At 37.4% G+C, this 15,874-nt stretch overlaps 1 protein-coding gene across 13 annotated transcripts in view; it reads right to left on the bottom strand.

Moving 5' to 3' along the window:
- NSUN6 (NOP2/Sun RNA methyltransferase 6) overlaps nucleotides 1-15,874 on the bottom strand; it is a 61,196-nt gene that overhangs the window by 24,532 nt on the left and 20,790 nt on the right. For 8 of the 13 annotated variants that reach the window (XM_081053507.1, XM_081053506.1, XM_081053500.1 and 5 more), the window contains 3 exons: nucleotides 15,664-15,817; nucleotides 5,024-5,105; nucleotides 2,172-2,291 (listed from right to left, as the gene is read on the bottom strand). In XM_081053507.1, coding sequence (XP_080909633.1) covers nucleotides 2,172-2,291; nucleotides 5,024-5,105; nucleotides 15,664-15,817 — 356 coding nt within the window. The remainder of the gene's footprint in view (nucleotides 1-2,171; nucleotides 2,292-5,023; nucleotides 5,106-15,663; nucleotides 15,818-15,874) is intronic. The other 5 variants (XM_081053509.1, XM_081053511.1, XM_081053512.1 and 2 more) reach the window with 1 other exon arrangement.

Genomic DNA, 15,874 nt, shown 5'->3' with positions numbered 1-15,874 from the left:
CTACATCACTAGCCATTCCTGCTCATTGGATGTCGCATACAGCTCCCATGAGTCTCAGTCTTCTGGCCTCTTCTACTTTCCATTGCCACTCACATCAATGTATATTACATTATTATCTTATGTTGATGACTTCCAAATTTATATTTCAAATCCAGATATCTCTCCTGTACTCTAGACTCAAATAGGCAATTGCCTGCTCAACATCATCTTTTGATCGTGTTAATACACTTCCTTAAACATATGAAAAACCAAATTTCTGATTTTTTTCCTGCAAAACTTGCTCCTCCCATACTCATCCCTATCCAGCAACTGTCTCTCCAGTTCCTCGTTCCAAAAACCTTAGGAGTCACCTTGAGTTCTTATTTTCATAACCCACATCCAATCTATCAACAACTTCTAACAGCTCCACCTTAAAAACACATCCAGAATTTGATCACTTCTTACCTCCTCCAATGACTTTTCCCTGAATTACCGTCTCCTAACCGGTCTCTCTACTTATATCCTTGCCCTTATACTCTTACAGCTTGTTTTTAATGCAGTGGCCAAAATGATCTGAAATAATAAGTAGGCTGATATCATTCTTCTGCTCTAAACCTCCAATGACTTCCTATCACTTGAGGAAAACTGAAGTCCTGTCAGACCCTGCAGGGCTGCTCTACCCCAGCACCCCCACGCCCCATCCATCCTACCCCTCTGCTATCTTTTCCTCCTGCTCTCCTCCTCACTTAGTCTATTCCATCACAACTGCAGAGGTTCTTCAGACAAGTCAGGTACCCTCCAATCTGAGAGCGTTTACACTTACGATTTCCTCTAACTAGAACATTCTTTCCACAGACCAACATATTGTTCATCACCTTTAAGTCTTTCCTCAAATACCATCTTCACAGTGTGTCTCTCCCTCACCACCCTATTTAAAGCTGCAAGCTCAGTCTCCCTCCCTTTGATAATCCCAATTCCCCTAATTCTCCTTCATTTTTCACCATAGACCGTATCGGTCATATGTGCCTTATCTTTTGCTCATGTATTTGTTACCTGTCTCTTCTTACTGGAATGTAAGCTCCATGAGGAAGAGAATTTTGGTCACTGTGATTTATTGCTCTAACCCCAGTACTTGGCACAAAGTAAATACTAACTAAATAGTTATTTAATCAATCAATCGTTTAAAATTTGATTCCCCATCAAGGAAACTATTGTAGACTAAGATACTAGTATGTTAAATATTTTAGGAACCATTTAGTTTTACAGAATTTGAAAAATATGGGAAAGATAATATTGACTGGCCATATCCTTCTTGAGTTGAAGGATCTTAAAGTATAGAGTGGTTACACTGAGTTTTGAATAGGTCACACTGAGTTTTGAATACAGATTAAACCTAGCCCATAATGAACGAAAATAGGTTTTGAATAGGTCACACTGAATAGGTCACACTGAGTTTTGAATACAGATTAAAACTAGCCCACAATGAACGAAAATACATTGGCAAATACGCATACATAAGAAAAAGAACTAAAACCTGAGCTAAACTTATACAAGGACATAACATACTATATTTTGTGACAACGAAACAGGCTTTATAGTTAAGCCAGATCATCAGATTTTTATGAACCCCAAGATAAGAATACACACACATATACATTAAAATATGTGTGTGTGTGTGTGTGTTTATTTAGGAATGCATCGGGTTGGTGCAAAAATAATTGCTGTTTTTGCAATTCTTTTTAACCTTTTGAAGTGCAATTACTTTTGCACCAACCCAATAATGTGTATGTATGTGTATATATACATATATATACACACATACACCAACAATATCTATTCTGACACTTTAAAGATGTACTGTCAAATTCATTTTTAATAGCAGAATTTAATGATTTAAAGTGTTCTAATTAACAAAATAGATTTTTGAATGTTTCACTTAAATTTAATTTTATGAAGAAAAAAATTCTATACATGTATTAGCAAATTTGAGAGGTACTGAGATTAGTCCACACACGTGATAATCGTCTACTGAACTTAATGTGTGATGACTGACATCGCTGAACAGTCTTCACTTTGGCTGAAACGGAAATAAATCAGACTGTGCATTTCTGTCTGATGTTTCCCAAGGTACGTGTTCTTCCACCGAAACACGAAACACGTTGAGAGTAGTTTGGCTGTGAGGCTACACTCACCTGATCATGCATCAGGGCTGCAATGTGTGTGGTTTTGCCTCCGGGTGCTGCACACATGTCTAAAATCCGCTCTCCAGGCTGAGGACCCAGAACATGAGTTACTACAATAGATGGCAAATTCTGTAAGAGGGAAAAAATAAGTGTGTGTGTGTGTGTGTGTCAATATCATCGATGCTACATCATTTTAAATTTCAGAATCAGAGAACGTAAACAATCTTTTGGAGGTCACCCAGTACCGCATCTCCTGCCAAGAGTACATTTTTGGTAAATATACGGGTGTCAGGAATTCCCCAAATTCCTAGAGTGTCCTTATAAACTCACGGGACATTCACATACACACATGCATGATGTATTTCCCTCATCAATGCAGCAACAAGCAAACAAACAAATAAACATATTGTCCTTTCTCAATTGTGTGGTTCTCAGTATTTTAGAGGCTAGAGACCCCTTAGAAATATGAAAAAGCTCAGGATCTCTTTCCAGAAATAGTACAAAATTTTGCAATGTCAGCTGCTTAACCATCTAACTCCCATTTGAAAATTCCAGTTTTATGCTGCTAATGCCACTCAAAGGCACCTATGGGTTCCTATCTTCCCACTACCACACTTCAGTAGGAGAAAAGCAAAACATAAAAACATCTTAGCTACTTCTAATAAGTACCTAGAAATATATTATGAGATTATATAACCTAAATATATGTTTATAGCAATAAGTTACATTAAATCTTTATTAGCATTAATTATATAAAGACTACTACAGGATATATAGCCTTAAATAGAACAGAAGACCACAAAGTAATTAATTTCTTTTAAATACTTGGCCAGAAAGAAGAGGCCCACAAGTATAGAGCTATTTATTTTTAAAGTCTAAATGTTTCAATTCATTCTCACACCAAAACACTTACATGCGTCAGTACACCCTCAAGAACTGTGAGGTTACAATGTTCTCAAGTGAATCCCAGATCACCACTTGAAAACAGTAAATCAGTGGTGAGAAAGGAGATACAAACAAGGAAGTTTTCACCCTCTCGGTGGATATAGGAAGCATTAAAATCAAGCAAACAGTGCAGGCGCCTGAAAAGCAGTCCCTCCACACTGAACACTAAAAATAGCTTCACCTGTTACAGATAGTTTCTCTCAATGGTCTAGTTTATTCCAAATATATTTTTAAACTGAACTCTAATATGAAAACACTAAAACACATATATGGCTACTGGAGATTCTTTATCTAGAGACAATTGGTTATGCTTAACTCCTAATAAAGATTAATGTACTGGTAAAAGATGACAGTTCCAATCAAATATAAGTAACACATTAAAAACCTTCTGGTTAAAATTACGAAACAGTCCAAGTGAAGCAGCTTCACTAAGTATGTAAATGACAGTTTTCTAGAAACAATTTAGTCTACTACCTTTCTCTGCAGTATTTCACAATCTAGGCTACACAACAGAATCACCTAGTCATTTTTTTTTTTATGTTCAGAAATAGAACCATCATAAAATTTGTATGATACCACAAAAGACCCCAAATAGCCAAAGCAATCTTGAGAAAAAGAACAAAGCTGCATTGTGCTCTATGATTTCCAACTCTATTACAAAGTTCCAGTGATTAAAACAGTATGTCACTGGCACACAAACAGCCAGAGGCCAATGGAGCAGAACAGAGGGCCTAGAAATAAATCCATGCATATACAGTCAATTAATTTACAACAAAGAAGCCAAAAATATACAATGGGGAAAGTACAGTCTGTTCAATAAATGATGTTGGGAAAACTGGACGGCCACATGCAAAAGAATGAAACTAGACCACTAACTTACATCATATACAAAAATCAACTGAAAATGGATTCAAGACTTGAACGTAAGACTTTAAACCATAAAACTCCTAGAAGAAAACATAGGCAGTAAGCTCCTTGTCATAGGTCTTAGCGATGATTTTTTGAATCTGACACCAAAAATAAAACAACAAAAGAAAAAATAAGTGAGACTACATCAAACAAAACAGTTTTTGGAGCCTTCCGGTCAAGATGCTGGAGTAGCTCAACAATGTGCTCACATCCTCCCATGACCTCAAAACTGTAACTAAGTTACAGAACCATCATTGAGAACCACCTGAAGACTAGCTGAACAGAATCCCCAAAACTTAGAATAGATAGAAGCCACATCGAGACTAGTAGGAGGAGCTGGTCCCACACCTACGGTGTGGTGGAAGAAACGGGAGGGATATCTCAGCTGTTGAGCCCCCCTCAGAGGAGTGAGGGGTCCCAGCCCCATGCCGAGCTCCCCAATACTTCATTAACTTGGTAACCCCGTAGAAGAATCCTAGCAGATCTGACCTTTGATATCTTCTTCTATCGGGCGTTATAACAACAATGGTAATAATACCACCTAACCAGACTGGAACAAATCAAATTAGTTAATGTACACACAAGTGCTTAATAAAGTGAACAAGGCAAAACAAATAACTCATTATATTACAGCAATTAACAACCACCTGACAAAATCATGTTAGTAGTGAAACATTTGACTCTTACTTAAAATTACAAATAGATACCTATAAGTGCAGGAAATGCACTCATTACTTACAGATTAATATTTTGAGAAGGAAAGCAACAATTACAATAAGCTTTATACTAAAGCACCTTGCAAAAAGGTTTAAAAGTAGTTAAAAATTAGTTGAGAAATAGGAAATAATGTCTACAAGACTTTTTCTTACTGCTTAACCAGAGATCAGAAAATATATAAACAGACCACAAAATATGTTAATAGAAATTTTAAAAAAAACTTAGATTTCAAATAATTCACTAAAGTATGTTTCAATGTCATTACATATTTTACTTTGACAAATACTTACCTGTAAAAATAAGTAGCCCGGCAGTACGTTGTCAAAAGAAGGGCTGAGATATACTGGTTCTGTCATTCTTATGCCTATACCTCTGAAAAGTAGGAAATCTAATGTTAGTCTGCATAAATTACACAAAGTCCACTGCTGGGAATATACTCAGGAAGCACGTCAAATATCAAATGCTCAGCCTTTTTAAAACCTTTTTACTCAACACCGACATACTTAGAATAGTCCTGTGAATTGTTTCTTAATTTTTACCTGCTGTAAGCCATTAGGAGAACTAAAAAGGATAAAGTTACATCCATTTTTCACTTGGGCACAAATGAATTTGAGATTTGAACAGACTAAAGCAAAGATCATCTGAGTCTTTCTTTATTAATTCATCCTTATCTTTCTGGTTACAGATTTTTGACCACGGTTAGCTTTTCAAATCAACAAACAATTCAGTTTGTAAGGCGCTGTGCTAGGTACTTGTATGGAAGATAAACATATACTAAGCAATGACAAACATGCTACACTGCTCTCATCTCTTTAGAGAATAACAGCTTGGTACTACTGACACAATCCTCAAGATGGTCTTTTCCACCTTTGTCCCATGGTATGAGTGGCAGTGGAACTGATCAGAACAGGAAAGGCCAGGATCCAGGTAGATAGTGACCCAGAAAAACAAACATCAAACTCTGGGAGAGGTTGTCAGAGACTACCAAAGTGGAGAGAAAGCACACAAATACTGTTAAAGAAAGTATGGTGTATCGAGCCGCTGCAGACAGGGCAAGAAAAAGAGGAAGTCAACATAGTCTTCTGGGAATTAGAGGGACACAGAAAAAAGTACAGTCTTATCAAAAACAATAAGAATCAGGACTTAAACCAAGCACAAAGGTACAAGCAAAGAATGTCCGAGTAGGGAAAACAAGAACTGAATCCTCAGATACAGAATGCTAGACAAGTTCATAGCTTATAACTCATCTATGCAGAGAAGCATCTATCCAGATGGTCTGTACCACTTGATGTAGGCAGGTAGGCTAATTTTATTCACAACATTTCTGACCCCAAATGTGTGGGTTTTTCTTTCTCATACCAACCAATTCTCCGTACACCAACTGGGTGGGTGTCCTACAATTCAATTCAATTCTGACATTATCAGAAGTTATCCCCAGACTTCACACTTTCAACGGCTCGGAGCAACACTGGCCTCACTCCAGATGCCAGTTGCATCCCAGGTTGTACTTCTGACCGTGGTTATGAATTTGAGGATTCTCACAACTCTCTCCTCAGGTTCAATAATTTGTTAGAACAACTCACAGAACTCAGGAAAACACTTTCTTGTTACCAGCTTATTATGAAAGACAACTCAAAAACAGCCAAAAGGAAGAGATTCACACAACAAGGGGATGGCAGAGAGACATGGAACTTCCATGCACTCTCCCAGCATACCACCTTTCCAGTACCCAGATGTGTTCACCAACCAGGAAGCTCTCCAAACCCCATCGATTAGGGGCTTCTATGGAGGCATCATAGTTGATTAAATCACTAGCTGCTGGTGATTAACTCAATCTCCAGCCCCTCCCTTCTCCCTAGAGGTCTCGGGGTAGGACTGAAAGTTCCCAGGCTAGTGATGTCATAAAACTGGCGGCATGAGGTGAGCCTCTTGAAATCTCCCTTGGAATTTACAAAAAACTGAATTATAATTCCACAAAGGACTCCCTGCGCAGCAGACAGGCAAGACTAAGAGACTCTACTGAAATCACCTAAACTGATAATGCAAATTGCGCTGGCAGAGGAGGAGGGAAGGGAGAAGTAAAGAGACGGGACTACGCTGGCACAGGACGCTGACCTAGCTCGGTGCTCTGAGCTGGCTCCATCCCGGAACTACCGCAGCTGCAGGAGAGGGAAGGACTCGGACTGCTAGGACTCTGCTTATAGCCCACAGGGCTGAGGAAACAGCATATAACACGGCTGAACCCAACGCTCGCTCAAGGCAGACCTCGGAAAAAAGACTGAAGGAAGAAGGCTGAAAACGGTGGTTTAAGCCCTCACTGCCAAGCAGAGAACGGAAGCCTTAGGCACTGAGACTAGCCGCCCCCTCCTTAGCCTCCCACAGCTCGCCCAGCCCCCACCTGCCTGGTGCTAGAAGTGGAACAGTAGCAGTGTCAGATCTAAAGGACAGAACATACGCAGTTCTGAGAATTGTGGTCCTCAGACATGGACACACAGCACAACTAGTTCCGGCAAAGGGGAGGGAGCCATGGAAGCAGGACTGGCTGTGGTGGTGGTCACGGCCATTGCTCTGGGCCACCACTCACAACACAAACCACCCTTGCCCCCACCTATTTGGGTGGATACCTGCAGGAGTAAACAGAGCTGCTGAAACATACGGGCTCTGAATCTGGTGCAGAAGGAGCCTTGGAACTTCAGAAGCTCTCCACATCCCCACAGGGACCTGGCGCCCTATAAATCAGGCGAACTGTTAATAGAGGAGAAACCCTCCTTCCAGGGACTCCCCTTATTGTGTGAGAAGATGAAATAGTGCAGAAAAAATATAACATTACAATGTAAAAAAGAGAAAATAAAGGCTACAGTCAGAGAGAAAATAAAACATTCTATCAAAACCTACTGGAAAACAAAAGACCTCTTTCTATCAACCTGTTGCAGAACCCACTCCTGTAGATGTCTAGGGAGAGAAATAATAAATCATTAATTGCCATGAACAACCAAGCATCAAGACAGCTCAGAAAGAAAGTGAAAAGTCTCCAGAAAATAAAGATATAGAAATATGTAACTTAAATGACAGAGAATTCAAGATTACAGTTCTGAAAAAACTCAACGAGATGCAAAAAAACAGACAGGCAGTTGAATGAATTCAGAAACACAATCAAAGAACAACATGAACATTTTACCAAAGAGATTGAAATTTTAAAAAAGAACCAAATAGAATTTCTGGAGATTAAGAACTCAATAAAAGAAATGAATAATGAAATACCCAGCTTAGGTAATAGAGTTGACCAGATGGAGGAAAAGACAGTGACAAAGATAGAAACCTGGAAATTACACAGATGGAAGAAGAGACAGACTTGAGACTTAAAAAAAATGAAAGAACTCTACAAGAACTCACTGACTCCATCAGAAAGAGCAATATAAAAACAATGGGTATACCAGAAGGAGAAGAAAGGGAGAAGTGAACAGAGAATATACACAAAAAATTGTCGATGAGAACTTCCCAAACTTGTGGACAGAACTGGATCCTTGAATCCAAGAAGCAAATAGAACACCTAATTACCTCAACCCCAACAGGCCTTCTCCAAGGCACATTGTAGTGAAGCTGTCTAAAATCAACGACAAAGAATCCTCAAGGCAGCCAGGGAAAAGAAGATGGTAACCTACAGAGGAAAGCCCATTAGATTATCATCACATTTTTCAGCAGAAACTCTACAAGCCAGGAGGGAATGGAACCAAGTATCCAAACTATTGAAAGAGAAATTATGAGTCAAGAATAATATATCCAGCAAAGATATCCTTTAGATATGAAGGAGGAATAAAGACCTTTACAGACATACAGAAGCTGAGGTCATTTTCTAATACACGACCTGCACTACAAGAAATACTGAAGGAGGCTATTAGACCAGCATCAATAGGGATAATTTGTGACAACCAAAACATAAAAGGGGGGCGAGTACAGGCCTGAACTGGAATATAGGAATGGAGAAAGTAAGCTTGCTGAAGAAAATGAATACTCTAAATATCAAACTTTCTTTTGCATAAACTTAATGGTAACCGCTCAAAAAAAATCCAGAACTGAAATATATAACGTAATAAAAGAAGAAACAGAGGGAAAAATCATAGAATACCACCACATAGAAATAATAGACAACAAAAAGGCAAAGAAACAATGGAGACACAGTCTGACCAAAAAACTAAAGATAGAATGACAGGAAATCCTCACATTATCAGTAATCACCCTAAATGTAAATGGACTGAACTCACCAATAGAAAGGCACAGAGTAGCAGATAGGATCAAAAAAACTAAACCCAACCATATGCTGCCTCCCAAGAGACACATCTCAGCTTCAAGGACAAACATACACTTAAAGTGAAAGGGTGGAAATTGACACTCCAAGCAAATGGTATCCAGAGAATATCAGATGTAGCCATACTGATATCAGATGAAACAGATTTCAGGATAAGAAAAAATAACAAAACACAAAGATGGACATTTCATAATGATAAAGGGGCCTATACAACAAGAAGAGTTAACAGTCATCAATATTTAAGCCCCCAATCAGGGAGCAACGAAATATACCAAGCAACTACTAACAGAACTAAAGGGAGAAATTGACCAAAACACAATTGTACCAGGGGACCAAAATACATCACTGACAGCTATGGACAGAGCATCCAAACAGCAAATAAAGAAATAGCAACCCAAAATGACCCATTCGATGAAGTGGACAGAATTTGAGCAGGATTTATAGAGCACTTCATCCTAAAACATCAGATTATACATTTTTATCTAGTGTACATGGAACATTCTCAAGGGTAGACCATATGTTGGTACATAAAAGTAGCCTCAGCAAATTGAAGATTGAAATGATACCAAGCATATTCTCTGATCACAAGGCTTTGAAATTGGATATCAACTGCAAAAAGAAAGCAAGAAAACCCACAAATATGTGGAGATTAAACAACACCCTTTTAAAGAATGACAGGTCAAAGAAGAAATAAGAGGAGATCAAAAGATACACAAAAATAAATGAGAATGAAAATACATCCCACCAAAATTTTTGGGATGCAATGCAAGCAGTTTTAAGAGGGAAATTTATATCATTATAGGCCTATCGCAAGAAACAAGAAAAATCCCAAATAAATAACCTCACGTTACAACTTAAAGAACTACAAAAAGAAGAACAAGTGAAACCCAAGGTCAGAAAAAGAAAGAAAATAACAAAAATCAGAGCAGAACTAAATAAAATAGAGAACAAAAAGACAACAGAAAATATTAATGTGACAAAGAGCTGGTTTTTTGAAAAGATTAACAAAATTGACAAACCCTTGGCGAGCCTCACTAAGATAAAAAAGAGAAAAGACACTAATAAACAAAATCAGAAATGAAAGAGGGGAAGTTATCACGAATGCCACAGACACAAAGGACCATCCAAGAATACTATGAAGGACTATATGTCACCAAACTATAACCTAGAAGAAATGGACAAGTTCTTAGAAACATGTAGCCTTCCAAGGCTGAACCATGAAGAACTGGAAAATCTAAACAGACCGATCACCAGTAACGAAACTGAATCAGTCATCCAAAACCTTCCCCAAAGCAAAAGTCCAGGACCAGATGGCTTCACTAGTGAATTCTACCAAACCTTCAAACAGGATCTAATACCAATCCTGCTCAAACTCTTCCAAAAAATTGAAGAAAAGACAATACTCCCTAACTCATTTTATGAGGCCAACATTACCCTGATACCAAACCTGGTAATGATAACATAGAAAAAGAAAACTACAGACCAATATCTCTGATGTATTACAAATGCAAAAATCCTAAACAAAATTCTAGCAAATCAAATGCAACAATACATTAAAAAGATTATTCATCACAAACAAGTGGGGTTCATCCCAGGGGCACAGGGATGGTTCAACATCTGCAAATCCATCAATGTGATACATCACATAAACAAAATAAAGGACAAAAATCATACGATTATATCAATTGATGCAGAAAAAGCATTGGACAAGATACAACATCCATTTATAATTAAAACACTTAATAAAATAGGTATAAAAGGAAAATACCTTAACATAATAAAGGCCATATATGACGACCCCTCAGCTAATATCATAATTAATGGTGAAAAACTAAAGCCCTTTGCTTTCACAGGAACACGACAGGGCTGCCCCTATCTCCTCTACTTTTCAACAGTGTTGGAAGTCCTCGCCAGAGCAATCACACAAGAGAAAGAAAAGTGATCCAAATTGGGAATGAAGAAGTTAATTGTCACTCTTTGCAGATGACATGATGCTATATGTAGAAAACCCTAAAGACTCCACCAAAAAGATATTAGAAACAATAAATGAATAAAGTTGTCAGCTACAAAATCAACATACAAAAGTCCATTGCATTCCTATATACTAACAATGAAATCTCAGAAAAATAAATTAAAAAGAACAATTCCTTTTTCAATTGAAACAAAAATAAAATACCTAGGAATAAACTTAACCAAGGATGTTAAAGACCTACATGCTGAAAACTGTAAGACATTTTCAAAAGAAATTGAAGAAGACACAAAGAAATGGAAAGATATTTCGTGCTCATGGAATGGAAGAATCAACATAGTTAAAATGGCCATATTAACCAAAACAATATACAGATTTAATGCAATCCCCATCAAAATCTCAATGGCATTTGTTAAAGAAATAGAACAAAAAATCATCAGATTTGTATGGAACCACAAATGACCCAAATTGCCAAAGCAATCCTAAGAAAAAAGAACACTGCTGGTGGTATCACACTCCCTGACTTTAGCTTGTACTACAGGGCAACAATAACCAAAACAGGATGGTATTGGCAGAAAAACAGACACATAGACCCATGGAATAGAACTGAGAACCCTGAAATAAACCCACATAAATATGGACAATTTTTGACAAAGAAGCAAAAAACATATAATGGAGAAAAGACAGCCTCTTCAATAAATGATGCTGGCAGAATTGGAAAGCCACGTGCAAAAGAATGAAACTGGACTTATCTGTCACCATGTACCAAAATTAATTTAAAATGGATCAAAGACTTAAGCATAAGACCTGAAACAATGAACCGCATAGAAGAAAACATAGGTACTAAACTTATGGACCTTGGGTTCAAAGAGCATTTTATGAATTTTATTCCAAAGGCAAGAGAAGTAAAAACTGAAATAAATAAATGGGACTATATCAAACTTAAAAGCTTCTGCAGAGCAAAAGAAACCATGGACAAAATAAAGAGGCAACCAACTGAATGGGAGAAGATTTTTGCAAACAGTGCCTCTGATAAGGGGCTAATATCCAAAATATACAAGGAACTCATACAACTCAACACCAAAAAAAACAAACAATCCAATTGAAAAATGGGCAGAGGACCCGAAGAGACATTTCTCCAAAGAGGACATACAAATGACAAATAGACATGAAAAAATGCTCAACATCACTAATCATCAGAGAAATGCAAATAAAAACCACAATGAGATATCACCTCACCCCAGTTATTATGGCTATCATCAACAACACAAATAGTAACATGTGTTGGAGAGGCTGTGGAGAGAAAGGAACCCTCATACACTGTTGGGGGGAATGCAGACTGGTGCAGCTGCTATGGAAGGCAGTGTGGAGGTTCCTCAAAAAAGTACAAATAGAATTACCATATGACCCAGCAATCCCTCTCCTGGGTATCTACCCAGAAAATCTGAAAACATTTATCCATAAAGACACGTGTGCTCCAATGTTCATTGCAGCCTATTTACAGTGGCCAAGACATGGAAACAACCAAAATGTCCTTCGATAACTGATTGGATAAAGAAGTTGTGATATATATACACAATGGAATACTATTCGTTGATAAGATGAAATAGTACCATTTGTGACAACATGGATGGATGTTGAGATTACAATGCCAAGTGAAATAAGTCCGACAGAAAAAGTAGAGGACCATATGATTTCACTGATACGTGGTATATAAACCAAAACAACAAAAGAACAAGACAAACAACTGAAAGGAAAAAAACTCATAGACGTAGACAATACTTTAGCTGTTACCAGAGGGCAAGAGGGCAGGGGGGAGCAGGGCTCTAGAATAGGGTAAACGGGGTCTAATATATGGTAATGGAAAGAGAACTGACTCTGGATGGTGAACACACAATGGGAGATATAATGTATTACAGAATTGTACACCTGAAATCTATGTAACTTTACTAACAATTGTCACTCCAATAAACTTCTAAGGAAAAAAAAAAAAAAAGAAGTTCCAACCCCTCTAATCACATGGTTGACTCCTGCAATCAGCTCCTCTGCCTCCTGAACCTATCTAAGCTCCGCCTCCCAGCCATCAGTCATCTCATTAGCATACAAAAGACACCACTCCAGAGATTCCAAGGGTTTTAGGAGTTGAGTGGTTACTCCAGGACAAAGATCAAATTAGTTTTTCTTATGCTGCACTTTAGAGTAAAATAATTTCTGTAGCTATTTATGAACTGTCATTGCAAGGGGTACAACTATGAATTCCATTCAATTCTGACATCCTTCAGCAAAAATAAACGTTAACTCCTTTTCTTTCTCTTCCCATCCTTTTTATCTTCCCTTATTTGCTTACCCCGTGATATATCTGAATCTGCACTTTTAATCAGAGTTGAGACTGGTCCTTGCTCCAGTCAGGATTAAATTAAACCACTTCATTGTCAAATAGTTCCCATTCCCGAGCAGTAAATACTCAAAGGAACCCTCTGAAATGCCACTGCCTCACATTAAAAAGTCAGTCCTTTGTTGAGGCACCTGGTGCTCTTACCTGGATCAATACCTCACTGCCCCCATCCAGAGTCTAGACCCATTATTCAATGCGTTGAATTCCACAACCTGATCACTCCATAATGTAAATGACTTTGACTTGCAGGATTCCAGTCTTCTAAAAAACACTAAAACATTTATGTGTCTGCCTTCCTTAGCTAGGTCCCACCGAGTGGCTTCCAGTTCCGGGACTCCTTGACTATCTCCTTCGCACCATACCTCCCAGCACAAGTGTGTCCATCTACCCAGTATTTAACTGAAGATAACGTGACAAAGAATAATTTAAGCCAAGTGTTGCTCAGGTATGGGATTACAAGTTTCTTTTAAAACTATTTTTTAATATAGATCTCCATATAATAATGCACAGTACAAGAACTCATAGGATAAACAGCCTGTCAATAAATTAATCTACCTCTAAGTCTATGAATAACTCAGCTCACCTAGAATTCAAGAAACCAATGGGTGAAAATTTACTAGTTGAGTAGATTTGGTTCTAAAACTTTTAAAGACTGTAAATAACAACCAGGGTGTACATGTAGCATTTCTTTGATATGAAAACATGCTCTTTCTCGCATAGGCAGAGAAAGAAATCATAATAGTATGAGTTAATACTGAGTTTAAAAACTGAGTTTAAAAATCAAGCTTTCTGAAAGATGGCGACTTTCTATTCCCACCAACAAAGAAAACATTACGCAGAAAAATCTGTCGGTGCAGTTACTAGACCTACCACATCAAACAAGATAAGATGAAGAGTGTACCACTTACAATGAACTATAGGAGGCAGTCAAAATATCAATCCCTTATTACTGACTCAAAGATAAACACAGAAGATATATGCTTTATCTTCATATTCAAAGTCTTCGAAGAAGAAAATCTTTGTTATTGGCCATTTCAGGAGAATTAATTTCAACTATAAGCCCAAACTGCAGCAACATAAAAAACTGTTCCAGGAATCAGAGGTGTGGTCCAGCCCTACGAGGGGAAGGGAAAACTTGATCCTCCTAGGTTCTTTTGGCTGCTCTAATAATTAAATCTATGAGGCTGATTAGATTAACAAGAGAAAATTACCCAATTTAATTACATACGTATATAAGGAAACCCCACATACATGAGAGATTCAGAGACAGGAAGAGAAAATGAGATGTTTATGACATTCTGAGTGAAGACTGATGAAAGTTACCTTGAGGCTTCAGAGGGGAGGAAAGTCATTCACAGGACATTCACAGGATAAGAGCTGATGTTCATTAATTAGATGTTTGCCCCGACATATAGATAGGTCTTAAGTTATTTCTGGTGATAATTCTTATTATGGGCAAGGGCCCTAACTTTAAGGGAGAGGTAAAAGTTTCTCATGAACCTGAAAGGTCTCAATTGCTTTTAGCTCAAAATAATTCACGTGCTAAAGTGACACACCTTGGGGAGGCCTGTTCTGAATCCCTTCACCTACATTCACAGCTTTCACCATGTCTACAACAGCTGCCAACTTGAAGTAACTGCAGTGGTCCACAGAACTCCTAAAACAATATGAAAATACTAAACAAAATAAGAAACTGGATTGACTACAGATTTATTTAGAGCCAGTAGTAACCAGAGATGATTTAAAACTAACTATATTTTAATTTGGTTTGAGTAAATCCAAACATTTTTGACCACAAGTATTCATGTGAGTGCTAGCTTTCTGGTGAAATTTATTTTTAATTAAAAAATATTTTTCTTTTTAATTTATATTAAAATTGTAAGCTTTTCCTTTCACAAAATCAGAATGTTTAAAAAGGTCTGGATGCATTCATATTTTTCATCCTTAATCAAGATAAGTAGTGTTCTCCAAAGATGCAAAAATTTCAAATCAATAAAATTCAAAAGGAAAAGTAAAATTACTTGACAATTATCGTGTAACTAGTTGCTTACTCAAGGCTCTTTATCTGAGGATTTACTCTTTTACCTAAAAGCATGTTTTCTAAAAAATATGGATATATGGGTTAAGTAATTATTTTCCAGTTCAATTTATACCAAAGAAATTATTCATATAATGCAATTAGATATATTTTTACATTGTTTTTAATTTTCCTTGAACCACAAAAAGCATACTTATTTCCCTCAAATACTTGATGACATACTTCAGGTCAGGTAGCCCGCTGAAGATTTCTTTGCGGCTTGATTCAGAAATCCCATTTCCAAGAAATACTTTAGTTCCATCAAATTCTTTGGCTCCTTTCTTACATTTGCCTTTAATATCAGAATACACAGAAACCACATCTCCAGCTTTCATAACTAGAGAAAGAAGAAAATCATCTTATAATCTATACTTTGATAGAAGAACAGTGAAAA

This window comes from Rhinolophus hipposideros (genome assembly GCF_964194185.1).
Source record: "Rhinolophus hipposideros genome assembly, chromosome: 1".
NCBI classification, from domain to species: Eukaryota; Metazoa; Chordata; class Mammalia; order Chiroptera; family Rhinolophidae; genus Rhinolophus; species Rhinolophus hipposideros.
The sequence above is the reverse complement of the archived record's forward strand: the minus strand, read 5'-3'. Positions and strand labels throughout refer to the sequence as shown.